This window comes from Eleutherodactylus coqui, chromosome 10, assembly GCF_035609145.1.
Source record: "Eleutherodactylus coqui strain aEleCoq1 chromosome 10, aEleCoq1.hap1, whole genome shotgun sequence".
Taxonomy (NCBI): Eukaryota; Metazoa; Chordata; class Amphibia; order Anura; family Eleutherodactylidae; genus Eleutherodactylus; species Eleutherodactylus coqui.
In genome coordinates, this window is record NC_089846.1 from 139,981,003 (window position 1) to 140,007,734 (window position 26,732).

The 26,732-nt window shown below is 54.2% G+C and overlaps 1 protein-coding gene across 3 annotated transcripts in view; it reads left to right on the forward strand.

Annotated features, from left to right (window-relative positions):
- The window catches only part of SARS2 (seryl-tRNA synthetase 2, mitochondrial), a 28,170-nt gene extending 3,862 nt beyond the window's left edge, over positions 1 to 24,308 (forward strand). For 2 of the 3 annotated variants that reach the window (XM_066581932.1, XM_066581934.1), the window contains 13 exons: positions 426 to 566; positions 6,893 to 6,947; positions 9,385 to 9,448; positions 9,856 to 9,961; positions 10,488 to 10,535; positions 15,960 to 16,068; positions 16,181 to 16,226; positions 16,332 to 16,419; positions 16,496 to 16,608; positions 20,423 to 20,516; positions 20,737 to 20,829; positions 22,106 to 22,171; positions 24,105 to 24,308. In XM_066581932.1, the coding sequence (XP_066438029.1) occupies positions 426 to 566; positions 6,893 to 6,947; positions 9,385 to 9,448; positions 9,856 to 9,961; positions 10,488 to 10,535; positions 15,960 to 16,068; positions 16,181 to 16,226; positions 16,332 to 16,419; positions 16,496 to 16,608; positions 20,423 to 20,516; positions 20,737 to 20,829; positions 22,106 to 22,171; positions 24,105 to 24,233 (1,152 nt within the window). In that variant the 3' untranslated portion in view covers positions 24,234 to 24,308. The remainder of the gene's footprint in view (positions 1 to 425; positions 567 to 6,892; positions 6,948 to 9,384; positions 9,449 to 9,855; positions 9,962 to 10,487; positions 10,536 to 15,959; positions 16,069 to 16,180; positions 16,227 to 16,331; positions 16,420 to 16,495; positions 16,609 to 20,422; positions 20,517 to 20,736; positions 20,830 to 22,105; positions 22,172 to 24,104) is intronic. The other variant, XM_066581933.1, reaches the window with a different exon arrangement.
- The last annotated feature ends 2,424 nt before the right edge of the window (positions 24,309 to 26,732 follow it).

Consider the following 26,732-nt stretch of genomic DNA (forward strand, 5'->3'; position numbering starts at 1 on the left):
CAGAGTGTAGGAAGACGTCAGACAGAGGATTGGAAAGGGTTAAAGTGTGTTTATTCCGAGCTGCCACAGCATTTGAGAATAACAGGTATGCCTCTGCATGTGCAGATCTGTCCCGCTTCATGCCACATGTGGTGCAGACAGGATGGTCGCGGGGACGGCTTCCTGAGATTGGTGAGAGCTCTGTCCCAATTTGCTCAAGTAGGTGAAAACAATCTTCCATGTGAATCGGGCCCAATGCGATGGCCGAGGGGTTAATGATCTGCTATAGCCGGGCAGTGGCAGCGGGCTCCTGCTGCAGCCAGTAGTCCTACAGCTGGCACAAGTGTCATCTGGGACACATCTAGGTGGGCTGTTATCCCCGTAATGGATATTTTGTATCTGTGGTCCTATTTCCCTCTCTTACCGGTCCTATCCATGTGATCTAGATCCCCAGGTACCTGAAACTAAGGACCAGAGGAAAGGAGATCCGTCACCGGGTGACTCCGCTCTACCAACAGGAGACCGAGCTAGAAAAAGCTTTCTACATTCGAGCGTTTAAGTTGCCTAACAGAACCCATCCGGACACCGTGAGTAGTAAGGGAATACCTCTGGGATTGGAGAAGCTTCCCTCCTTCCTTTACTTGTGCCAGTGAATGGAGCTAAGCTGCGATACCGGACGCGACGGCTGCGATACCGGACGCGACGGCTGCGATACCGGACGCGACGGCTGCGATACCGGACGCGACGGCTGCGATACCGGACGCGACGGCTGCGATACCGGACGCGACGGCTGCGATACCGGACGCGACGGCTGCGATACCGGACGCGACGGCTGCGATACCGGACGCGACGGCTGCGATACCGGACGCGACGGCTGCGATACCGGACGCGACGGCTGCGATACCGGACGCGACGGCTGCGATACCGGACGCGACGGCTGCGATACCGGACGCGACGGCTGCGATACCGGACGCGACGGCTGCGATACCGGACGCGACGGCTGCAAGCGTCGCACCTTATAAGACACGGCCGGTTTCGCAGCCCTGCTTCATTTGAGGTGGATGGGGCTGAGCTGCAGTACCGCACACAACCTGTATGCCGCTGTTTTGATAAGGCGGCCATGTTTTCCTAATCCTCTACTACCCCTTGGCTTTACACTTCGGGTACATGTCAGCTGAACCAGCAGATTACCTGAACATCAATCATTACTTGGGCCAGACAAATCGCTCACATCCTCGTGATCCGGCGCCGGTCGTCCCGCGTAAAAGACCCTCCGCCATGTTATTTCCAGCTGAATGGAATGTGAGCCTCTGTGATGCCTTCAGTATTCGGCATCAGGCCAGTTTCACGTAAGGCGCTCGGTCACACCTTTGTAGTACCGGTCCGTAATACGGATGTGCTAGTTGACCTGGCAGCCATCAGTCAGCAGCCGTTCGTCACGATTTCGTCTCTTTGCCTCCATATTTGCTGCGATCGGCTTTATTTTCTACCGGATCTATAGGGATCTGTATTACTCGTCTGTTATCATTGGGGGACACAGCTCTGACCTTGGGGTATAGCTTCTGCCACTAGGAGGCGACACTAAGCACAAAAGTGTTAACTCCTCCCCCTAGCTATACCCCTCCTGCAGGACGGTCTCTCCTGCTGAGACTACTTTTTATTTATTTTTATCAGTTTTCTCTCCGGAAGGCCAGGGCATAATGAGGAGGCAGGACTCCCCCCGTTAACCCACCGAGGGCGGCGAACAGAGGTGATATGTAGCCCTCTGTTGTCTGCCAGGCCCCCTCTGAAGAAAAGGAGGCACACTCGGCCACCAAACTGAGTGTGACCCGCCAGCCATAGAGCCCCCCTTATTTATGGTCCGGCATCCACTGCCCCACCAAAGGCAGGCGATGATGGGGAGAAGCTCTGCGGGAGCCCGGGAGCCACCCTACCTCAGGAAGGAGGTAAGTATGTGGGTTTGTTTTGTTGTTGCCGCCGATGTGCGTTGCGCTACTTTTTAGGCGGCCGCAGCTGATGTGCCACTGGCCGCCCGCGATGTCTCCCCCTGCGGCTGCTGTGAGCGACCGCGGCTACTTGTTTATGCGGCCGCGGCTGATCTGCCGCCCGCGCCTGTGGGTGACGGCCGCGCATCATTGATGCGCGGCTGATGGCACGGCCTCCCCACGGCTGTTTTTTGTTGGCCGCGGCTTGCGCTGCCGGCTGTCCGCGGCTGAGGTTGCCGCGGACCCGATGCATGCCTGCTGCTCGTTTCGTGCAGGGGCTCCTTGCGCCGTCGGCCAGGCATGCAGATGCCAGGCGGGCGTTTGAATTTTCCCGCCAGGCGGGCGTTTGCATTTTCCTGCCAAGCGGGCGTTTGCATTTTTCCGCCTAGCGGGCGTAGTGGAATTTTTCCCGCCTAGCGGGCGTATGTATTTTCCCGCCTAGCGGGCGTTTGAATTTATTCCCGCCTAGCGGGCGTTTGAATTTATTCCCGCCTAGCGGGCGCTTGGATTTCTCGCCAAACGGGCAACTACCCTGTGGCGCCCCGCATCCCTCTTTCTGTAGCGCCGCACAGCCGGTTTGCTGGCCCCACTCCACGTGTCTGCGCAGGGACATTTTAAAATCACCTCCAAGCGGCCACGCTCTCGGCGCCACGCGTGTATGCCTCCTACTGCTCCCTCGCGCTAGGGATTGGAGGCCACCCAGCGTCCATTATGCCGGCACACGGGTATGCCTTACTCTCTTCCCGGCCGCGATTTTTAGAGGTTGTGCACCAGCACCGCCCCCTACAGCACGTTTCCTGCATGCGTTGCTGCCGGTCAGGACGGGTGGTGGATAACCGTGTCGCACGGCCACCATTGCCTTGCTGCTGAACAGATTGCGTAGCTCGCGACGTTCGAGCTTTTGATTACCATAGGCTGGCGTATAATGCTACTGTGCAACCCGCTTTGCCCGCAGGCAGCAGCTGACCACTCCATGCGCAATCCTGGGACCCCTTCCGTACTACACACAGGCTATCGGTGGCTCCCTGGTCGCTGATAGTGCCCCTATTACCCCGTCCATACAGAAGGAGTACCGCACAGCTACCCATATCTGCTCCGGACCGGGTTGAGCAGTGCCTGACGGAAGCTCCCCCATTGCCCCCCTGCAGTTCCCTGCAGCAATCAGCACCGTGGTGTCTAATTCCAGGATGACACGCGGACAGGTCAGCCAGAGCCCCATGCCAGATGTGCTCTTGCTACAGCTCTATATATACTGACAGCAGCGTGTGAACTCTGGTCAGCATTACTCTGGGCTCGCTGACTGGATTCATCGTTCCCCATGTCGGCTCCGCACCGGGTTAAGCCTTACATGTCGGCAGCTCCCCTGTGGTTCCCCCCACGGTCACATGTACCACAGTGTCCGCGTCCAGGAGGACATGCAGGCGGGGCGGCCAGAGCCACATACCAGGTGCGCCCGCGCTGTAGTTCGGGATTAAGCGGAGAGAATCTCGTCTTACAGATAACAGTATGCGATCTCGTCAGTACTCGCACAGGAGGCTCTGGACTCATTTTTCCTCACGTCTGTCCTGAATCCGGTTGAACTCCTCTACAGACAATCGCACCACAGTGTCCGGGTCCAGGAGGACACGATGACAGCGGCCGGCAAGGGTCACATACTATGTGCGCGCTCGTTAAGGAACGAGACTGCATCCAGCCGGAGAATATCTTGCCTTACGTACAACAGGGTTCAAGCTGCTTGTCAGCGGTACCCCAGGCGGCTGAGACCGGTGGTACTTCCATGCCCGAAGCAGCGCATTCACTGGTTTGAGCAGGGGTCAGCTTTGTCCCCTCAGTAGTTTCCTGCACCCTGAGTTGCAGTTCGGGACAGAGCCGCATATCAAGTGCGCTATCTGCTGGTCTACATGCTGATTATCAGCGGTACCCCGGCCTTGATGTTAGGCCTGACCGGGTTGCCCTGGCCTTAGCTAGCCCCCCGCTTTTCCCTGCAGGCAACCAGACGGCTATGTCCGATGCCGGGATTGCACGCACAGGGCCCGGCTAGTACCACATCGGTATGGGGTCTTGCTATTGTACGAGAGTAGCATTCCCCCAAAAATTAGTCACCTTATGGACAACATGTATTGGGCCTTGTGTAGAGCCGGGTGTTAAGGCAGCAGTATGCAGCCCAAAACCCTTAAGGAGTTTGAACAGCCGTTGGGCTTCCTTCGGTCTGGCTAAGTCTTGTGGTACCCTTCTGAGCTATATACTATTCTCAGGAGCTCTATGAACACGTGGTATTCGCCTCCACCCCACAGAAGCTTACGCTCCAGACATTTTCCTAACGGCTAGCCTCCCTGGAGTTCCCACCTGCAGCTTCCTACAGGCAACCTAGGGCGATCTACGATGACAGGAGAGCCGCATACTTTTTATGCCCCCGCCACAGACGGAAGTGGCGCAGAGCGTCCCTCCGGCGGCGCTTTGTAATGCCGAGTTCGTTTCTTTTGGGCGTTCTCTGAACTACAAGGCATGTGTACTCTCTAGGAATGATGGACTGCTAGCTCTACAGCCGTGTCACCAGGACGTGGATAGCTCTCTGCAGGAGACAGAGCTCCTGCGGACCCTGGTGGGGTGCAGAACAGGCCACGTTCCTCCCATTGGGGATGGGGAGACTGACCGTAGGAGTGCTCGGTATTCTAAACTGTCGCTAGTGTCGGTTCAGGTGTAGGGCCCTGATCCTCAGCAAACTAGGCCCTCCTAGTCGCTTGCGAGACTGATTGTATAGGAAGGTAAAACATCCAATGGGGTTAAGGCGGACAGATCCAGCGACTCGCTGCGATCCTCCTGCATTGCTCTCCCTGCATTATGACTTGCAGGACAGTGTAAGACAGTCCATACTTGTACTGTCGGCAATTTTAGGGTTCCTCCAGCCCTACTGTGGAGGTTTCCTCAAAGGGATCAGTGAGTCTCGGACCAGTGTACCCTTGCTGCCTTGTGCGGTCACGTTTTCTGTACCCAGTGGAGTCACACGGTTACATGGCATCCCAGCACCAGGCCAGCCCTAGTTGATCATGAAATGGGCAGATGTCCTCGGATGCCCATGGGGCCATGCAGAGGTGGACGCCGTGGGCATTGTTGCAGAATCATGGAACCAAACTTTTTCCTCTCACGACCCTTTTTCAAGTTACAGCTAATCAGACAGCCGACGCCATGGACGGAGGCTGTCAGCATATACAGCATCAAGGTCATACGGCAGGCCTTCCAACCGTGGGCAACACGGGACTCCAGCATCAGACGGTTGCATATCTGAACAGGTCGTTTCTCCACTGGCGTCTGGAGTCGAATGTCCCTTCATGACGGAGGGATGATGTAGGTGAGATCGAATACCTGGAGGTATACGGGACCTGACTTACAACTAAGTCGCCTGGCAGAAGGCCCACAACCCTCATGTTTGGTGCCTATGGCTCCACAGCTCCATCTTCGGATGCCTATTTTGTGCGGATGGTACAGGAAATGGTTGTTATCTACCCGCCGTATGGCCTACCGCCGGTATCAGGATCCACTTCGGTGAGGTATCGGTGGGCACCTTCTCGGTAGTCCCAAGGAACGCTCCAGGGCAGGTTTCTCGGTTGACTACGCCAGAGTATCTCGTGCAGGTGGCACGCTTCAGTCACGCTGGCGCGCTGCCGGTAATCCTGACAACTCCGACTGGATCCCTGCGTTTCCAGAGTGGACTCCTTACAATGACTCTGCCTTGCAGCAATTCAGGGTTACTATGCCAGCAAGGTCATATTCTCAGGCCATATTATTTGGAAGCCGTGTGCCCCGTCGGAAGCTCCTTGTCTGGGTTCTGTTTTTTTCTTCCCTCAGTTGGTGGATGGGGCTGTTATTTAGGCCCCTTTAGGCTCGGTCTGAGCATGCGGGATACCTAGCCATCCATTAACGCTGGTCGCAGTTGAAGGACAGATTGCTTCCTTACACACGCGGCTTCTTATATTTTCCCGCCCCCTTGGGTACTGCTCTAGAACGTCCCAAGGTCAGAGCTGTGTCCCCCAATGATAACAGACGAGAAAACAAGATTTTGTTAGAACTTACCGTAAAATCTTTCTCGTCTTGTTCATTGGGGGACCCAGCACCCACCCAGTCTGGTATCGGAGCTGTGACGTATACTCCCTGGGGGAGGGTCCGCGGTGCAGTCACACACGGGTTGGAATGAGTTACAGTTCGTGAGTATTGTTATTTATTATCTATGTTGTATCCTACTGGCCTCTCCTACTGCCTGCATACAAACTGAGCTAGCTTATGCCTGCAGGAGGGGTATAGCTAATGGGAGGAGTTAACACTTTTGTGCTTGGTGTCGCCTCCTAGTGGCAGAAGCTGTACCCAAGGTCAGAGCTGTGTCCCCCAATGAACAAGACGAGAAAGAGATTTTACGGTAAGTTCTTACAAAATCTTGTTTTCCCCAGTAGAAAGTAATACCAACAAATGCGAATACTGAGGCAGAAACCGCCGACGCCGCACGGCCGGGACTGTGAATAATACGGCCATGTTAATAGATTTATATCGGCTCCATATTACGGTCAGCGGAACACGGACCAAATATGGAGTGAGATCTGCTAGTCTGACAGCGACCGGAGGCTGGATCCACACCGCCATATGCTTGCTGCGCCCGGGAAGCTGGCGTGTAGGTTGTAGCGGACGGCCGTGGACATCAGTCTGATCTCCGTAGTCTCTGCACGTTGCATGTCCTTCTGTACTCTTCACAGATGAGAATCGGACATGGCCGTGTGTAACAGGAAAACCTGCTGCATCGGTCTGTGTTGATTCTGCATCATGGCCCATTATGAGGCGATGCGCTGTCCGCGGAATACAGACGGCACCCGGCCTGCATATACAGCTGTCTGATGGGGACATAACGTTTGGTCGCTCACATTCTCTCGTTTCCTCTACAGCCTATTGGGGATGAAAGCCACGCTCGGGTGCTGGAGGTTGTTGGAGAGAAGCCTGGTAAGGAATCTAGTTCTATGGATTGATTCACAGATGGTTGAGAATACCCCGGCCATGAAGTGGTTAAAAACACACCAAAAAGTACGATAGAAACTCGCAGTCGGAGAAGCTGATGCAACTTGTTTGTTAAAGCTCCTCTTCTGTCCCAGAGGCCTGTGATTTCGTCTGCACCCCTGGGTGAACATATGATCTCGGGCATCAGAGATACATTGAGGCGACTCTGTCCTAGGACTGGTGGGGTCAGGGGTTTCTTACCGTCAGGTGTTCTTCTCTATCTCTCCAGCTGCTTTCCCATTTCCATCCCTCCAAGATGGCTGATGCAGTCTTCAGACTGGCTAATTCCCACAGCGCATTGGTAGTGTAAGAGCATTGCTAGTCTTTCATTGGCCGCAGGCCTTTTCATTGATTAGCAGTAGCCAATCAGCAGTGCACTGTGCATTAGTGGAATATTAAAATTGCTGCAGCCATTTTGGACAGTCGAAAACGGGGCCCAAAAAATATTATGTGGAGTTCTTCTCCGCCAGCCCTCAAATCTACTAAAATACCCTCTTCCTCTTGTCCTGAGACAGAAGTTTGCCCCGAAACTGGAGGGTCGCTTTAATGAGTCAGGACAAAATGACCAAAGTCTCTCTAGGACAGCGGTGGCGAACCTATGGCATGCGTGCCCGAGGGGGCACTGGGAGCCCTTTCTGTAGGCACCTGCGCCGTCATCCCAGCACAGACAACAGTTGGGTAAACCACTGCATGAGCGCTGACATCATCGCTAAGCCGTTAGCGCTCATGCACAGAGTTACACAGGCTGAGTTCTGTCTCCAGACGGGATGAGCCCGACACTCGTCCCAGTGAAGCTTGCCCCTGTGCTGTTACATGTTACACAGGGGTGCATATCGCTGGCACTGCTGAAAGCACTGCAGCATGAAGGCGAGTATACATCACCTAGAAGCGCAGTCCAGCTCTGCTGTAGCTTCCTCCCAGTGCCCGGCACTGTTCTTCATCTCTTCTGGATTGAAAAACTCCCGCCTCCTGGAAGCACTGCCTCTGATTGGCTGAAGCTTAGCCAATCTGAGTCAGCACTCGATGATGAACCAATCAGAGGCAGCACTCCCAGGAGGTGGGGATTTTTTAATTCCCAGCCAGAAGATATGAAGAAGAGCAGTGCCAGGGACCTGGAAGAAGCTGCAGTGGAGCCCCGGACAGCCCTTCTAAGGTGATGTATACTCCGAACCGCAATATCTCATGCTACAAAACATCAGTAATGTGAAGGAACCCATAGGAAAGCATGGGCTTCACATAGATGCGGTTTGTAGCACTGTCGCATCACAAGAAAATCGCATGACGACATCGCCTGTGTGAAGGGGCCTAAAAGGTTTGTCCTATGATTTAATTGTGATCGTGCAAAACATGAGGACACGTTCACACCTTGTCACGACCCACATCTCTGGCTTCCATCACAGTTTGCAGTTTGGATGACAGAAAATTGCTTCCTGCTCGAGAGCTTGACAGAACCCAGCAAAGGAGGCCTTGACGAATTATGAATGGGCCCTGATTCTTGGAATAATTAAAGAACGGGCCCCTCTGTAGATCTTACTGTTCTTGTTGTGATGCCCCCTGGTGTTCTTCTGATACTCTTTCAGAACATCCACCTGATGTCTCCAGTGTCGGTGCGAAGAAGCTGCTTCTAGTGCGCTGATTATTATTTGCACTCCACCACCCGTGTACAAGAGGGTCCAGCTGGTAGAACTTGGCTACTGAGACCACCAGCACTGGAAATATTAGTTGGACGTTCTAAGGGGGAATCGAAAGGACACCAGAGGGCGCCATAACAAGTATGTACTGGCACCATCTACACATAGGAAGGGGTTAAAAATAGAATCTTAGTTTTAGAATATCATATTTAAAGGGATTTCCCAGGACTAAACTACCTTTCATCAGTAGTTGATCTTTGGGGGTCCTCTGCTCAGGATCCTTGACGATCAGCTGTATGAAGAGTTAGTGGAACTTTCATGAGTGCTAAGCCCTTTTTTCAGGCCTGTGAAGTCCCATTTATCACTTGTGGCCCAAGAGCCGCTCTGACACCTTCAGGTGAATGGGATTGATCTTCTGCACCAGATATGACACAAGTGTCCGCGGCGCTCACTCCATCATTGATGGTTCGTTCAGCTGATCGGTGGGGATTCCAAGCAGCAGACCCCTAGTGATCAACTGTGGATGACATCCTGAGACTAGGTCATTAATAGTTGTTAGTCCCAGAAAACCCCTTTAATCACGATACAACCTTTAAGAAATGGGAAGAGGCCGTCCTCCATAGTTGCCTCTTCTGGCCTCCTGACTGGCATGTGATTTGTGCCCCTGTGCCTCTGTGCCCAATATGTCCTGGTAATACATGGAAAAATCTAAACTAACTTTCTGTTTTCTACTGATTTTGTTCTGCATCCAGATTTTGACTTTAATGTTCTGGGTCACCTGGAAATCGGGGAGGAGCTGGATATCATCCGACAGAGGTACCGATGTGGTCCCGTAGGGTCCTGTCTCTTCTGCCGTCCCTGTCTTTCCCTGATGCACTGGCTTCACTCCTGTATGACCGCAGCACTGTATAGCAGCCGCTCGCACGCTACACCTCTCCCATTGGCCCGAGGCACTTTCCATCCTCCGCTCCTGCGTTGTCTGTATATAATGTGGGGGGATCCTGTCTGTCAGGAATTGATGGCAGCTTTATTTATTGTTGCCACGGCGTCTATGGCCTTTACGGTCTTCACGCCAATTACAGATAATTACTCACAGATGGGGACGAGGCGTGTGGCCTTGGGGTAAAGCTTTGTGCGGTCACAGGAGGGACGTGTACTGTATATGTGGAGAATCCTCTCCTGCTGATGACCGTGTATCTGACATATGTTCTGTCTTCCTTCAGACGTCTCGCCCACATCTCCGGTAACCGCTGTTATTACCTACGTGGAGCCGGCGCCATGTTGCAGCACGCACTGGTGAACTTTACAATCACCAAACTTGTGAAAAAGGTAACGGAGAGCTCCGGCCTGTTGTATTTAATGGAGCCCTGGTTCTGCAGTGTAACACACAGAGGACGGCGGACCCCCTTTATGATGTCCAGATAGGACAACACTATGAAATCCGTTGTCTGGACTCATAAAGGGGTTGTGCCATAAAACAGTTATCATTTACTTACAGGATAGGAGACAATGATCTGATCAGCAGGGGGTCCAACAGCTGGGATCCCCACTATTCATGAAAATGGGGGGTCCCCAAATGAATGGAGTGGTCACACATGCTCACCACCACGTGATTCATTGCACTGGGGCTGTCGCAGATGAGAGGGCTTGAACTTTACCATCTCTGGCAGTCCCAGATCTAGTGCCACACCGGTCACAGGTCCTGCTTAGTTCTATGTATTGTAGTGAACCTGAGCTGCATCGCCAGACACAGCCCACGGACGGGTCAGCATGATTTCTGGAAGAAGGCAACCATGTGTGTTCTTGTTTTTTGTTTCTTGACAACCCTCTTCTTTTTCCCTTCTTCCCGCTGCAGGGGTTTCTTGCACTGTCTGTGCCGGACATGCTGAGAGGAGCCGTATTTGTGAGTCTACTCATTGCACTTCTTTTCCTGCCCGGGGCGGTATTACCAGACACAACTCTGTATGGCCAAGCATACTTCTCAGGTGTCTGACAGTCATGGCCAAGTCTCGGAAATAGTAACATGACCTCTGGTATTGCATATTCCGATTAACCAAGAAAGAGGGTAAATGTCCTTTTTAGGATGCATTTAACCCATTAAGGACCAGGACCGGTATATACAGCGGCTGGTCCTGGGCTTAAAGCCCCACCGATAGTAAAATGATGGCAGGGATTTAAGCCTCCTGTCTCTGCAATCAATCAGAGGCTGGAATGGATTGTCAGCTCTTAGTGACAGCTGATAACCCAGAGGAGAAGGCAGGAGGGGTTTTTGACCCTTTCTGCCTTTTCCTTCTCCGAGTACAAGCGCTGCGGAATATGTTGGCGCTATACGAATAAAGTTGATTATTATTATTATTATTGTTATCACACAGCAGAAGTTTAACTTCCACTACAGGGAATGTTTCCCCTGTAACTGAGGCTCCTATGGTTGCGACGCCTATGGATGCCCCAGATACAGTGGGAAAGTGTCAAATAAAACAAACTGTGACTGTCCCCCAGAGGTCTTATATGAGGTCATGAGGGACACAGATAGTAAAAAACAGAATTACAGATTAAAACAACAATATATACATAAGAGAAAAAGCCGCGCCCTGTAATCCCAAACCATATATATCAAACCGTCCAAAACAAATAGAGGAGCCCGTATCATTGTAGCATAAATATACTAATTAAGAAAAAGACTCCAAATGTTAAATCCCTTTCTTTTTTTTTTTTTTTAGCTTTTCACCCCCAATAAAACTAAAAAAATGGGGGAAAAAAGTCAGTGAAAAAGATATTGAACAAATCGCCCCTTATGTCAGCAAAAATAATTGTGGTCGCTGAAGGGAAAAAAAAGGGCAGTAAAACCGCCACATGGGTAACATCCCTAAAAAGTGTCTGGTCCTTAAGGGGTTAATAGGTGCACGTGAGGCAGTTTCCTGCCCCTTCGACTACTATGTCATCAGGAACCGTTAACCCTCTCCTGGTCATGGAGCTTGGCCCCTCTTGCTGCTACTGGCATGGACGTATGATGGGACCCACCCCTCCGGCCTCTTATGGGGGTATGATGACATTGGTATGATATGGCGTTGCCCATCCGGTCTCTGAGGTTCGTTAATATTTATTGAGTTCTTGGTTACATCCTGAATGCGGCTTGAGGTATGTTTTATAGTCCTTAGTTTCCTGGCCAAGTCCTGAATAGGTGACTTCGCTTCCATTGTCCCTTTCCTGCGAACCAGGATGGTCTGTTGGCATAGTCTGCTTCTGTAAGCCCCCTATTGTGTTAGCAGATACACAGCGGCCTGATGCCGTCTCCGGACCACCAGGAGATGAACTGAAAGTACTAACTAACGTTATGGCTCATCCATGCGGTCTAGATTTCCAGGATGGGGGCCGGTGCAGACTTTAATGCATCCAGTGTGGGTACAGTGCCTCACAGTATAACAGTCAGCGCTGGTACTGAGCATTTTGGGGGGGTCAGGACCACGTTGGGGTGGGATTTATGCCCCATTTTGCAACAAGTGTAGGATTGAGGTAGTGAAAATAAGTCCATCCCTGCGATCGCCTCCGTGTCACATGACATGAGCCCTGGTGTCGTGACGCTACTGATTAGCTGAAGGGAGCTGACCCTGCTCTATTAGGTCTTTGGGGGAGATTGTTGGGGATTGCGGGATCCATTGCACCCTGCGATCAGGCCTGCGTCCCGTTGCACCCTGCGGTCAGGCCTGCGTCCCGTTGCACCCTGCGGTCAGGCCTGCGTCCCGTTGCACCCTGCGGTCAGGCCTGCGTCCCGTTGCACCCTGCGGTCAGGCCTGCGTCCCGTTGCACCCTGCGGTCAGGCCTGCGTCCCGTTGCACCCTGCGGTCAGGCCTGCGTCCCGTTGCACCCTGCGGTCAGGCCTGCGTCCCGTTGCACCCTGCGGTCAGGCCTGCGTCCCGTTGCACCCTGCGGTCAGGCCTGCGTCCCGTTGCACCCTGCGGTCAGGCCTGCGTCCCGTTGCACCCTGCGGTCAGGCCTGCCTCCCGTTGCACCCTGCGGTCAGGCCTGCCTCCCGTTGCACCCTGCGGTCAGGCCTGCCTCCCGTTGCACCCTGCGGTCAGGCCTGCCTCCCGTTGCACCCTGCGGTCAGGCCTGCCTCCCGTTGCACCCTGCGGTCAGGCCTGCCTCCCGTTGCACCCTGCGGTCAGGCCTGCCTCCCGTTGCACCCTGCGGTCAGGCCTGCCTCCCGTTGCACCCTGCGGTCAGGCCTGCCTCCCGTTGCACCCTGCGGTCAGGCCTGCCTCCCGTTGCACCCTGCGGTCAGGCCTGCCTCCCGTTGCACCCTGCGGTCAGGCCTGCCTCCCGTTGCACCCTGCGGTCAGGCCTGCCTCCCGTTGCACCCTGCGGTCAGGCCTGCCTCCCGTTGCACCCTGCGGTCAGGCCTGCCTCCCGTTGCACCCTGCGGTCAGGCCTGCCTCCCGTTGCACCCTGCGGTCAGGCCTGCCTCCCGTTGCACCCTGCGGTCAGGCCTGCCTCCCGTTGCACCCTGCGGTCAGGCCTGCCTCCCGTTGCACCCTGCGGTCAGGCCTGCCTCCCGTTGCACCCTGCGGTCAGGCCTGCCTCCCGTTGCACCCTGCGGTCAGGCCTGCCTCCCGTTGCACCCTGCGGTCAGGCCTGCCTCCCGTTGCACCCTGCGGTCAGGCCTGCCTCCCGTTGCACCCTGCGGTCAGGCCTGCCTCCCGTTGCACCCTGCGGTCAGGCCTGCCTCCCGTTGCACCCTGCGGTCAGGCCTGCCTCCCGTTGCACCCTGCGGTCAGGCCTGCCTCCCGTTGCACCCTGCGGTCAGGCCTGCCTCCCGTTGCACCCTGCGGTCAGGCCTGCCTCCCGTTGCACCCTGCGGTCAGGCCTGCCTCCCGTTGCACCCTGCGGTCAGGCCTGCCTCCCGTTGCACCCTGCGGTCAGGCCTGCCTCCCGTTGCACCCTGCGGTCAGGCCTGCCTCCCGTTGCACCCTGCGGTCAGGCCTGCCTCCCGTTGCACCCTGCGGTCAGGCCTGCCTCCCGTTGCACCCTGCGGTCAGGCCTGCCTCCCGTTGCACCCTGCGGTCAGGCCTGCCTCCCGTTGCACCCTGCGGTCAGGCCTGCCTCCCGTTGCACCCTGCGGTCAGGCCTGCCTCCCGTTGCACCCTGCGGTCAGGCCTGCCTCCCGTTGCACCCTGCGGTCAGGCCTGCGGCCCGTTGCACCCTGCGGTCAGGCCTGCGGCCCGTTGCACCCTGCGGTCAGGCCTGCGGCCCGTTGCACCCTGCGGTCAGGCCTGCGGCCCGTTGCACCCTGCGGTCAGGCCTGCCTCCCGTTGCACCCTGCGGTCAGGCCTGCCTCCCGTTGCACCCTGCGGTCAGGCCTGCCTCCCGTTGCACCCTGCGGTCAGGCCTGCCTCCCGTTGCACCCTGCGGTCAGGCCTGCCTCCCGTTGCACCCTGCGGTCAGGCCTGCCTCCCGTTGCACCCTGCGGTCAGGCCTGCCTCCCGTTGCACCCTGCGGTCAGGCCTGCCTCCCGTTGCACCCTGCGGTCAGGCCTGCCTCCCGTTGCACCCTGCGGTCAGGCCTGCCTCCCGTTGCACCCTGCGGTCAGGCCTGCCTCCCGTTGCACCCTGCGGTCAGGCCTGCCTCCCGTTGCACCCTGCGGTCAGGCCTGCCTCCCGTTGCACCCTGCGGTCAGGCCTGCCTCCCGTTGCACCCTGCGGTCAGGCCTGCCTCCCGTTGCACCCTGCGGTCAGGCCTGCCTCCCGTTGCACCCTGCGGTCAGGCCTGCCTCCCGTTGCACCCTGCGGTCAGGCCTGCCTCCCGTTGCACCCTGCGGTCAGGCCTGCCTCCCGTTGCACCCTGCGGTCAGGCCTGCCTCCCGTTGCACCCTGCGGTCAGGCCTGCCTCCCGTTGCACCCTGCGGTCAGGCCTGCCTCCCGTTGCACCCTGCGGTCAGGCCTGCCTCCCGTTGCACCCTGCGGTCAGGCCTGCCTCCCGTTGCACCCTGCGGTCAGGCCTGCCGCCCGTTGCACCCTGCGGTCAGGCCTGCGGCCCGTTGCACCCTGCGGTCAGGCCTGCCTCCCGTTGCACCCTGCGGTCAGGCCTGCCTCCCGTTGCACCCTGCGGTCAGGCCTGCCTCCCGTTGCACCCTGCGGTCAGGCCTGCCTCCCGTTGCACCCTGCGGTCAGGCCTGCCTCCCGTTGCACCCTGCGGTCAGGCCTGCCTCCCGTTGCACCCTGCGGTCAGGCCTGCCTCCCGTTGCACCCTGCGGTCAGGCCTGCCTCCCGTTGCACCCTGCGGTCAGGCCTGCCTCCCGTTGCACCCTGCGGTCAGGCCTGCCTCCCGTTGCACCCTGCGGTCAGGCCTGCCTCCCGTTGCACCCTGCGGTCAGGCCTGCCTCCCGTTGCACCCTGCGGTCAGGCCTGCCTCCCGTTGCACCCTGCGGTCAGGCCTGCCTCCCGTTGCACCCTGCGGTCAGGCCTGCCTCCCGTTGCACCCTGCGGTCAGGCCTGCCTCCCGTTGCACCCTGCGGTCAGGCCTGCCTCCCGTTGCACCCTGCGGTCAGGCCTGCCTCCCGTTGCACCCTGCGGTCAGGCCTGCGGCCCGTTGCACCCTGCGGTCAGGCCTGCGGCCCGTTGCACCCTGCGGTCAGGCCTGCGGCCCGTTGCACCCTGCGGTCAGGCCTGCGGCCCGTTGCACCCTGCGGTCAGGCCTGCGGCCCGTTGCACCCTGCGGTCAGGCCTGCCTCCCGTTGCACCCTGCGGTCAGGCCTGCCTCCCGTTGCACCCTGCGGTCAGGCCTGCCTCCCGTTGCACCCTGCGGTCAGGCCTGCCTCCCGTTGCACCCTGCGGTCAGGCCTGCCTCCCGTTGCACCCTGCGGTCAGGCCTGCCTCCCGTTGCACCCTGCGGTCAGGCCTGCCTCCCGTTGCACCCTGCGGTCAGGCCTGCCTCCCGTTGCACCCTGCGGTCAGGCCTGCCTCCCGTTGCACCCTGCGGTCAGGCCTGCCTCCCGTTGCACCCTGCGGTCAGGCCTGCCTCCCGTTGCACCCTGCGGTCAGGCCTGCCTCCCGTTGCACCCTGCGGTCAGGCCTGCCTCCCGTTGCACCCTGCGGTCAGGCCTGCCTCCCGTTGCACCCTGCGGTCAGGCCTGCCTCCCGTTGCACCCTGCGGTCAGGCCTGCCTCCCGTTGCACCCTGCGGTCAGGCCTGCCTCCCGTTGCACCCTGCAGGTATGTAGTATATGAGGCTTTAGTCTCCTCTGTCTGCAGCGTTTCTCGTCATTCTGCTGTTTTCATAACGCTGTTGCTCGTCTGCCTCTACCTGACCTGTCTGCTCCCTCCATGTCCCAGGAAGGTTGTGGCATGCAGCCGACTGCACACAGCTCGCAGGTCTACAGCCTGGATCCATCTGCACACCCCGACCTGCATCTAGCTGGGACCTCCGAGGTTGGCATCGCAGGTAAAGCCACATTATACTGCATTGTCAGCGCCATCCTGAACCCTCCAGTAGATTCTGTTCTGCAGGTGATCACTGGTCACATTTGTTTTTACAGCCTGTCCTTCATTTTTAGGGTATTTTATGGATCATGTAGTGCAGTTGTCAGACCTCCCCATTAGGTGAGTCTCCCCTCCAATCAGAACATCGTAGTGTTATCGGCATCTGCTTTTCTTCTCCGTGTGATCTTCCGCTTCCTCTCTATAATCTGATGTCTTCTTTGGCAGGACCGTTTGCTGCAGCACGTGTTACCGAGCAGAAACTGATAACGTCCGGGAAACGTGGGGTCTCTACCGAGTTCACCATTTTACCAAGGTGCGATGTCTTTCCCAGGGCGGGCCACCGTCCCATGTGCAGAGCGCTGCTGACCATCGCCATGTTCCTTCTGCAGGTGGAGATGTTTGGAGTCACCGCTAATGAGACCGGTAAGGAGAGCCAGGAGATGCTCCAGGAGTTTATGGACCTGCAGAAGGAGATCTTCTCAGATCTGGGGTTACACTTTCAGTAAGTAGATCCTTCTAGATCCCGGACTATCACTGCGGAGAGCAGAGGGGTATCAGAAGGGGAAGGTTTAGGTTAAGCTCACTTAGAGTGCCGAATTCATCATACGACTGATCCAAACAACTTTCTGTGGACCCCAAGGGGAATTGGAGATTCATTAGGATTTCTGTGTTGATGGCAAACATGGTGCATCCTAAGTGACAGAATCCACTGTGGAGCCCCCTGCTGGAAGAGGCGGTGCAGGTGTGAACATGGCCTGAGAAGATCGGGGTAGATGGTAATAGGACAGACCCTAGGGGCGCATTCAGAATGAGCGATTTATCGTCTGCACGAGCGAACAATGATGGCGTTGGGTCATGCCGCCTGTTTAGACACGCAGATAACTAGTAGTTCGCTCGCAGGTCGTTCACATTTTCTGTATCGGTGAGTAAGAACAACTGAATGATCGGTGTTTAAACTGAATGATTAGCGAACGAGTCGACCCTGATTGTCACGCCTGCATGAAATGAACAATAAGCAAACCAATATCGTTCAGCGGTAAACATGGCCGACGATGGAACCATTATCGATCAGTCATGTGATCCGGGGAGCTTTGGTCTATTTTTTTTGAAAGCTAATCGTTCCGTCTAAAAGCTCCCTAAGATCAGGATCTCGTTAACACGTGTGGCGCTGCAAGTTGTTGTACGGCGGACGCTCTGCACCGCATTTCCACCAAGAAGGACTGAACTTGCAGAAAACTGCATTGAATTAAATGAACTGCGTTCGGCTCTTTCACACAAGCGAAGTGATTTTTGGTCGGCCATGTTACAACCACAGCGCGACCGAAAATCACATGAACGGGCGCACAAATCTGGCGTTTGTGCGCCCGTTCAGACGGCCTGGGTCCGGCGCATATACGCCAAGCCCGGAATGCCATCGGTTGGGTGCAGACAGCTTAGTTATGCTAAACTGCCTCCACCTTTCCGTCCCTCACCGACACTCGGCAAGGGGAGTGGGCGGGACCTAGTGTGCTAAGCTCCTACCCCCTCTCTGCCCCTTGGCTGTTAGCAATGGGATGGGGCGGGAGCTTAGCAACTAGCTCCCGCCCCCTCCCATTGCAAACAGGCGGCGGAGAGGAGGGGGAGGAGGAGGGAGGGGGAGTTTAGTAGACACGCTGCTAGACTCCCTCCCACCTCCCTTCTCCGGCAGCTCCCATAAGCTCCCATATTCCAGCCAGGGAGGTACTTCCTAAACTATCTTTCTTGGCCGGTGTAAAAGCGCCCGGCTGTAATGCGCTCCTCTGTGCTATCTTGGTTGGCCGGGAGCTTTTACGCCGCAAGAACACGCCCATCTGAACTGATGCATTGTAAACCAATGCATCAGATGGGCAGCGTATATCAGCGGGCGTGAAAAGCGCGGCCGATTATACGCTCGTGGGAATGAAGCCTTAAACTGTGACTAGCTGTACAGAGTTCTACTATCCTACCAACAGTATCTGGAGCCCCGTAACACTAGAGGGGGTTGTCTTATTGGCATCTTATCTGTCCTGAACCATGCTACCCAAGATGCCGACCCTCAGAGGGGTTTGTTGCGCTCAGCGTGGCTCGTCCGTTGAGCTTAGCCTTTACCCATAATATCATTGCTGGTTGTCACATTAGTGGACTATCGGTTTGTGACATTCTGCTAAAGCCCAAGTCACCAAATCAACTGAGTGACGAGATCACAAGGTGGAGAAGGGAACGTACCGCGCATCAACCAAGAACCGGACGACCTAAAATATTAACAGAGAGGGCCTAATGGCCGCTGGGAGGGATTGATGGCGGCGCTCACTGCCGCTATCCAGGAGCGCACTGAGAATCTGCAAGCAAGCGGAAACCAAGTCCTTGGCAGCACCGTGCAACGGGAACTTCGGGCCATCCTATATACGGGGTATGCCGCTGCACACAAGCGTCCATCACAATGCCTTCTCATGTCCAGATACGTTTGGCAGGATGGTGTAATATTGTCTCCATTGATAAATGTCGGAGGAAGAAGGATCCACCACGTTCAATCTGAAGATGCCCGAAGCTGCGTTCCTGCCGGAGACGAACTACTAGCAGAGGCTTCTGGCAGCGGCATATTCCCTTCTGCCTCATAGGCATTGCTTTAATGTTATCTGTTATCCCTTTACACACCGGAGCAACTGCAACAATTAGCCTAGGACTGTAGGAGCGATCACGTTCCCTGCAGCTAGTCCTCCTGTGACTAGTCCGTGCCAAGAACCACATCCTGGCAGCGACTCCACCTGCTCCACTCACCGAGCACGGCCCACCTCCTGCCTGCCGGGGGATGATGACGAGGACGACGTAATAATATAGGGAGATGGCTGCTAATTCAATACTCCATGATGTTCCTTAACCCCTTCCCGACATGCGCCGTACATATATGGCGCACATTGCGTGTCTGTGTATGGCTCAGGAGCTAAGCCCACTATTTACACTATGGATGACGGCCATCTTTGACAGCCAACACCCACCTGCAGCAGTTACTATCAGAGATAACGCCAGTCGTACATTTACATCCTGTGCGTTCGGGTTGGTATGGAGGGGATCGGCGGCTCATGTAGGCATTTAAATCCCTCAGTAGGTTTTACAAGGTTCCGATTGGCCTTTCTGCGATGATCGCGAGGCGCCGTTCAGTAGTATTGCGCTATTCTGTATGAGCGCTCAAATGATTGAAGTTCAAGTTATAAAGTGTGTGGGTGTGTCTGTTTTTTTTTTTTCTTATTTTTAGGCCGGGCCGACACGAACGTAGGATAACCCTGTAATTCACAGCCAGTCAAACACGCTGCCATATGCAGTCCCATTCACGTAGGAATTTCGTAATATGCTAGCGCAAAAAAACGGCAGCATGTTCTATTCTGCTGCATATTACACACGACCGCCCAATGTACTCCATAGGCACTTAATGAACACTCCCCATACACAATTACATTGCATACGTGCTGAGCGTATTCGTGCCATGGCGAAGCGTCAGCGTGGCAAATGTAAACAAAAAGTAAATAAAGCGATGGCCTGCGCATGGCGGCGTGTGTGAGATGAGTGAGAGATGCCGCCATACGGGACAATAGGCCGGGTCACCAGCAGCTGCACAGCGGTAAGACGCTGCGTGACTCGCTCGGTGTTTTACGCTTCCGTCCGTGTGAGCCCGGCCCTATACAGAAGAAGCTAAATCAAAGGTTTAACCGCCATCATTAAAAAGTAAAATAAATAAATGTAAAGCGCCCGCTGACCCACAAAATAAGGTCCTTTTTACTGCACTTGCGTTTTTTTTCCATTCTTGCCCAAATTAGACATTTTTAATGTCCAACACATTATATGTAAACGGCACCACTGAAACATCAGCCCTCGTGTCGCTGGAAAACGTCTAAAAAAATGTATGATTTTTACAAATGAATTGAAAATGACAAAAACAAGAAGCGCTGCAGCAGGAAGGGTTTAAAGGAACACAACTGGTGTAAACAATATTGGGTTGGGCTTGACTCGGAAATACGCCGGTGTGAATTGGCCCTTATGTCTAGGGCTTGGGGATTCTCTTTGGTGCCTTTTGAACCTCTGTGTCCTGTGCCGCCCCATCAGGGAGCATTAGGCATAACACAAGTGTATGGCTGTTGTCTGGAGCGTTCCTTTAAATGTCCTGAGCCTGGATCCATCACACCCTGTATGGCCGGAGGTCTCCTTATTCTGTATGCCCCTTCACTTTAGCAAAGACTGCCGTATCCTGTAAATTAGTGGGTGACACAATACACAGATCTGTATGTGAAGAGAAGCGTTCTTCTGATGGTGATTCTGTCTTCCAGTGTTTTGGAAATGCCAAGTGAGGAACTTGGACTCCCTGCTTACAGGAAATGTGACCTAGAGGCCTGGATGCCCGGACGAGGGACCTACGGAGAGGTACACCCCCCACAATAATACTTACTATAGTTGTGGTGCAGCATTCATGGGGAACGTCTTTACATGTAGAACTCGGGTCTGATCAGCCTGTCCATGTTGTACCAGAGCCTGGCCAGCAGAGGGTGCCGTACAATGTACTTTATTCCCATTTAGTGTATAATATAATATAATAGTATTTTTATTATTAATAATAATAATATTTCTTTTTTCTCTTCCCAAGATTTCTAGTGCATCAAACTGCACCGACTTCCAGAGCCGAAGGCTGAGCATCATGTACCAGAGACCTGATGGTGAGCTGCGTCATGCCCACACCGTGAGTATATCAGGCCAAAGAACTGCTAGTGCCACTATATCCAGTTAGTTGTCTGCTCGATGTTGTAATGGGAATCTGGAGATGCATCTGGAATCAATTAGGATTCTGCGGGCAACACTGATTTTCCAGTAGTTTTTATGAATGGGGTCACATGTTGGATTTGAGTCTTTAAAGGAGTTTCCTGGGTTTTTGCTATTGATAACCTGTCCTGTTAATAGGTCATCAATGGTCGATCAGTGGGGGACTGCCACTCAGGATCCCAGGCAATCGGCTGATCCTCCGGCCAGTGTGGACAGTGCTGGAAGCAGATGGCACTGCTAACACTGCAGTGGCCCAATTTGGTATTACAGGCACAGCTCCCATTGAGCTCAAAACCTGCACTACCAAACCCGGCTGCAGCAATACAGACAGCGCTATCTGTCTCCAGCTCTGACAGCACGCCTGCACCCATGCCACTGATATACTTGCAGTTTGGAGGTGACACTTAAGGCCCTTTTACACGGGACGAATGTCGGGCAAACGATGCCTGCCACTCATCCACATGTAGACTCGCTCCCATGCTGTTACAGAGGCGAGAGTATCACTGGATTGCTCATAGCGCGGTGAGCAGGAAGGCGGGGTGGCTGGAGGAGAGTGAGGATAGTCCCTCTCCATTCACTGTAAGCAGACAGTGATTCCGTACTGGACGGCTTGTTATCCTGTTTTCAAGCATGCTGAAACCCGAACGACTGAGCAACTCTGGCTCAGTTGTTCAGTCTCTGCACGCATTTACACAGGACGACGACACGGTAGTGCAACGTTTTGAACAACCACAACGATAATCGTCCCATGTAAATGGGTCTTTAGTCGTTCAGCGCACAATGAAAGACTTCAAGCCCAAGCGTCCTTTCTTGTACTTCTCCTGGGCTGCTGCCATCTCCTGCCCTCCTGATCTCTCCATCTTGCCCTCCAAGCAGGACTCCGTGTGACCTCAAGAGCGGAGGAGATGGCAGCAGTAAATGGCAAGGGGCTGGCGTTTGTATTTCATCATACAGCTATTCCAGCTCCTTGGGTGAAGACGGTGCGTTACGTCACCCCCTCCTGCATAGTCGGCTCATCAGCAGTTGCAGTAAGAGGCAGTCAGTAAACTAATCCACCCCTTGCGGTGACACAAATTATGATCACCTGACAAGAAAGGATGGCGGGGACCAATATCCAGCCTGCTGGTCCTGCGCTCACATATCTTGGCCCCCGCCTGTACTGTGGCCCTACATACTTTGTCTCTTTGTACTTGCAGATTAATGGCACCGCTTGTGCCGTCCCTCGACTCATTATTGCCATCCTGGAATCCAACCAGTTAAAGGTGAGTTCTGACAGTTTGGTCCCCTCCTTCTGTGTTCCAGAGCGGCCATGTTTTTCTAATCCTGTGCCGTCCATTTAAAGTGGGAAACCATTGTAAAATATCGCCTGTAGACTCCTCCTTCACAGCGGTCACCGCTCTGGTTGCCAATGAATAATAAAGGCAACAGCAGCACTCACATGGATTCATATTTCTACCGCTCTGGCTGCCGTCCCTCTAGACCCCCCCCCCCGGTCTGCGCTCGATTCCCAACGACTGCTCCTGTGTGCCTTCTAAGCCCCTGACCGCTGTGGCTGATCCCAGTCATCGGCTGCAGCACTCACAGGTCTTGGCAATAACCAGAAGGGAGTGGAGACGGGCGGATGGAGCTGCAAGGGGAACAGAAGAGGGAAGTGGAGCCTTGTGTCTTTGGGTCTTTTAATTTTATAAAGAAAACCTGTGGTGAACAGACAAAAATACAAATTATGATGAACTCCCAAGTGCTGGTTAGGCAAAAATTGGGTTGCCATCAGGATTTGGCCCAGAAGCTGATATCAATCATGCCGGTGTGAATTGCAGAAGCCTTTAGGGGGGGTTAACTATAAATATTGAGTCTTTGCCTAAATGTGACTTATTTACAAATAAGTTTAAAAACCAGATGAAATGCTGCTGATTGAACTTGAGGAACTGTAGAAACATCAGACTGAAACATCTAAAAACACTAAGGGCTCATGTCCACGGGCAAAATGAGATTTAAAATCCGCAGCGGATCTCCCGCGCGCGGATCCGCACCCCATAGGGATGCATTGACCACCTGCGGGTAGATAAATACCCGCGGATCGTCAATAAAAGCGATTTAAAAAAAAATGGAGCATGAAAAAATCCGGACCATGCTCCATTTTCGTGCGGGTCTCCCGCGGGGACGGCTCCCGCGGGCTTCTATTGAAGCCTATGGAAGCCGTCCGGATCCGCGGGAGACCTAAAATAGGAATTTAAAGCATTTACTCACCCGCAGCAGGCCGCGAAGCTCTGCTCTTCCTCACGGCCGCATCTCCCTTGCTTCGGCTCGGCGGATGTGCCCGGCGCATGCGCGCGGCACGTCGACAGGAATTCATCCGCCGGCCGAAAATGAAGATCCGGCCGTGAGGAAGAGCAGAGCTTCGCCGGCCGCTACGGATAGGTAAATGCTTTTAAATTGCTATTTTCAGCGCTCATGTCCGCGGGGCAGGAGGGACCCGCTGCAGATTCTACATGGAGAATCTGCAGCGGATCTGATTTTCCCCGTGGACATGAGGCCTAAAGAAGCAAACTGGGAAAATTAAAACTTGTGTCAGTCTCAAAACTTTTGGCCACAACTGTAATGCAGCCCTGCCCAAGATTATCACTACAGTGGAAGGACTAAGCGATTGGCGTTGTCAGGGTGCCGATGGGCTGACAGCGATGACTTGGAACATCAGAGGGGAAGAGACCGAGCCAGGAGGAGGTTGACTCGCAGAGCTCCACGAGATGCTGCTGCACAGAGGAAGAAGATCTGACCAGGCGGACTTAAAGGAGGTGATCGGCCACAGTCTACAGGCACTCGGTGCCCCCCTCCTCTACAAGCTGGTGGCCGGTGCCCTGTGCGACTCGTGCATGCCTAATCTCATGAGGGTACAGCCAGGTTGTCTCTATAGTTATGAGACTGATGTCATATACATCTAAACTGTAAGGGAATCTATGTAAGTCTATGACCAGCAAGGGGGCGGCTTAGCAGATCCTCCACTGAACTCCTTACGGCCCAAATTGGTGGTGAAGGAAGAGTTCTCCGTTCAGTGACTCTCTAGCATGCAGAGTCTGCATCTCCTATGGAGGCATGAGTGTAAAGCTGTGTCTATGATGAGGGCTGTAGTCCTTTCCATGTGCAGATACCTTCATTAACCGCATGCTGTATTTTCTCTCCTATGGTTTTTCTCCTTAGGATGGCCGCGTCCGTATTCCTGAGGTCTTACAGCCATTCATGGGCGCTGATGTCATAGAAAAACCACCATACACTCCGCAGAAATATATCGGACCAAACCAAAAAAAGAAACCAACCACGAAGCCGTAAGCCGGGATGAATAGTGAACTCTGAGAACCTTCCTTCATTACATCTTATGTTTTGTAAATAAATCCTAATAAATTATGTGTCCTCAGAAGGCTTAATCAGTGGCAAACCTACCAGGGAGGCAAGTGCAAGATGCCCCACGCTGAGCTGCTGCTTCATGCACTGTCATAGTATCTACCTGCAGCCACCACTGGGGGAGCTCTCTGCATACATATGTATACAGCTACCATTGAATGCAGCTAGCTGTATAAATCCATATGTGCTTAGCTCCACCTAGTGGTGGCTGTAAGCAGCCAACATTAAATCTTTTTACCAAGGCCTAACTCCAGATTTACTGTATTATGACGATGCAAACAAAATTGTGGACCTAAAAACGTAGTGGTGGACAATGGGGGAGATTTACTAAGATTCGTGTTTCAGACATCAGTCTTAATCCAAAGTCTGCTGTAGTAACATGTTTAGCTTACTGAGGATCGCCTAGACAAAATACATTGTAGGAAATGTCCAGATCTGAGGAGGCTTTCCTATTACCAACAGTAAGAAGAGAAATTGAACATTAGAAAAAATGTAAGTGCGAATATATTAGGAAGCTTCAGAACTGTTAATTAAACACACATTTAGCCTACACTCAGACAGCCGGGATGGAGCTGCATTTTGCCATTTATATCGCAGCCACCACATTCCCCCTACTCAGGCCACCAAACGTAGCTCACCACTGGGTATTCAGGTAATCAAACTTCGATTTACACTCATTGTCAGACGTTCCTCCCTTCCGGTGGTCTGTAGGGGGCGTCCTGAGACCGGTCACCTTGTGTGCCCCCATCCACTGGTCCAAACCCCCCCCCCCCCTAACAGTCTGGTCAGACGCTCCTCTCTACTGGTGGTCTGTAGGGGGCGGCCTGAGCCTCGTCACCTTGTGTGCCCCAATCCACTGGTCCGAGCACCTCCTAACAGTTTGATCAGAGCGGCCCGGTGGGGGACAATTCATCGATACGACCATCCAGCTTCTCCCATCCCAATAATGCGCCCCCCTCTGGTAACGGGGTGAAATCTCTTCCACTGTGTCGTAGAGGCGTCTAGTGGTCAACAAGCTCTACAGAAAGGGAAGAAGAGGTCACTACACACAAGGAGCCTCTTATAGGACAAGGGGGGAACCATATTTAGGGCATCAGGTGGCAAAACTGTTCATCTAATCACCACAGCTCTCATTTACAGATCTGCCTGGGATGGAGCTGCATGCCAAATTTTGTAGCAAAAAGACAACTTTTAGGTGCTTGCTTTTTCTTTTTTGACAGTGTACTTGAGCTGCAGGAGTCTTGGGTCTGTTGGTCATAATTACACATTATGACCATCTAAATGTGGATTAAGTTTAATTTACAAGAACCCGGAAACCCCTTTTAAAGGTTCTGGACCTCTTTTTGGAGGGTAGGCTTTCTTTTCACTTACATGAATGTAAGGAGGAGACTAGAGAGGTGAAGTAGACTTGTTTGGCGCGGTGGAGGGCGAGGTTGTAGGTTCTGAGCATGAATTTGTAGTGGAGGAAGTCTGCGGACGTTTGTGATTTCCTCCACAGCCGTTCAGCACTTCTAGAGCACCGCCGGATGAAGCACGTTTGAGGCGTGAGCCAGGGTTGCCGCGTTCTACATCGGATGGCTCGGGTCCTGGGGGCGCCGCTTCATCCAGGGCATGTTTGAGAGCGGTGTTGTAGTGAGCGGCAGCTAGGTGGGGGCAGAAGAGGAGAGAGATGGGGGACAGAGAGGACTGTAGGGATTCAGCAAAGTCCTGGGTGTGAATGGCCTGAAGGTTTCCTGTAAGTGCGGTAGGTAGGTGGGTCTGGAGAGATGTTAGGGAGCGTGACTGAGAAAGAGAGGAGGTTATGATCCGGGAGAGGGGGGTTAGTGAAGTTGGCAGCAGAGCCGAGACGGAGGAAGACCAGATCCAGAGTATTGCCATCCCTGTGAGTGGGGGAGGCTGTGAGTTGTGAGAGACCAAGGGAGGAGGTGAGCAATAGAAGCTGAGAGGCAGATGGGGAGTTGGGGTCATTAGTGGGGATGTTAAAATCACCTAAGATGAGGGTTGGAATTTCACAGGATAGGAAGTGGGGGAGCCAGGCAGCAAAGTGTTCCAAAAACAGGCGAGCAGCACCTGGGGGGCGGTAGATAACTGCTAGTCGCATGGACAGCGGGCGGAAAAGCCGTAGCATATGTACCTCAAATGATGGAAAAGTGAGTGAGGGTACAGGGGGGATGACCTGGTAGGTGCATTTCGGGGAGAGAAGCACACCTACTCCTCCCCTTCACCTGTCATCTGATCTCGGGGTATGGGAGAACTGCAGGCCATTGTAGGACAGTGCAGCAGGGGAGGCCGTGTCAGACTGCTGGATCCATGTTTCTGTGAGAGCGAGCAGATTTAGGGATTTAGCAGTAAAAAAGTCGTGGATGGTGGGGAGTTTATTACATGCTGACTGGCAGTTCCAGAGGGCACATTTAAAGGAGTCAGGGG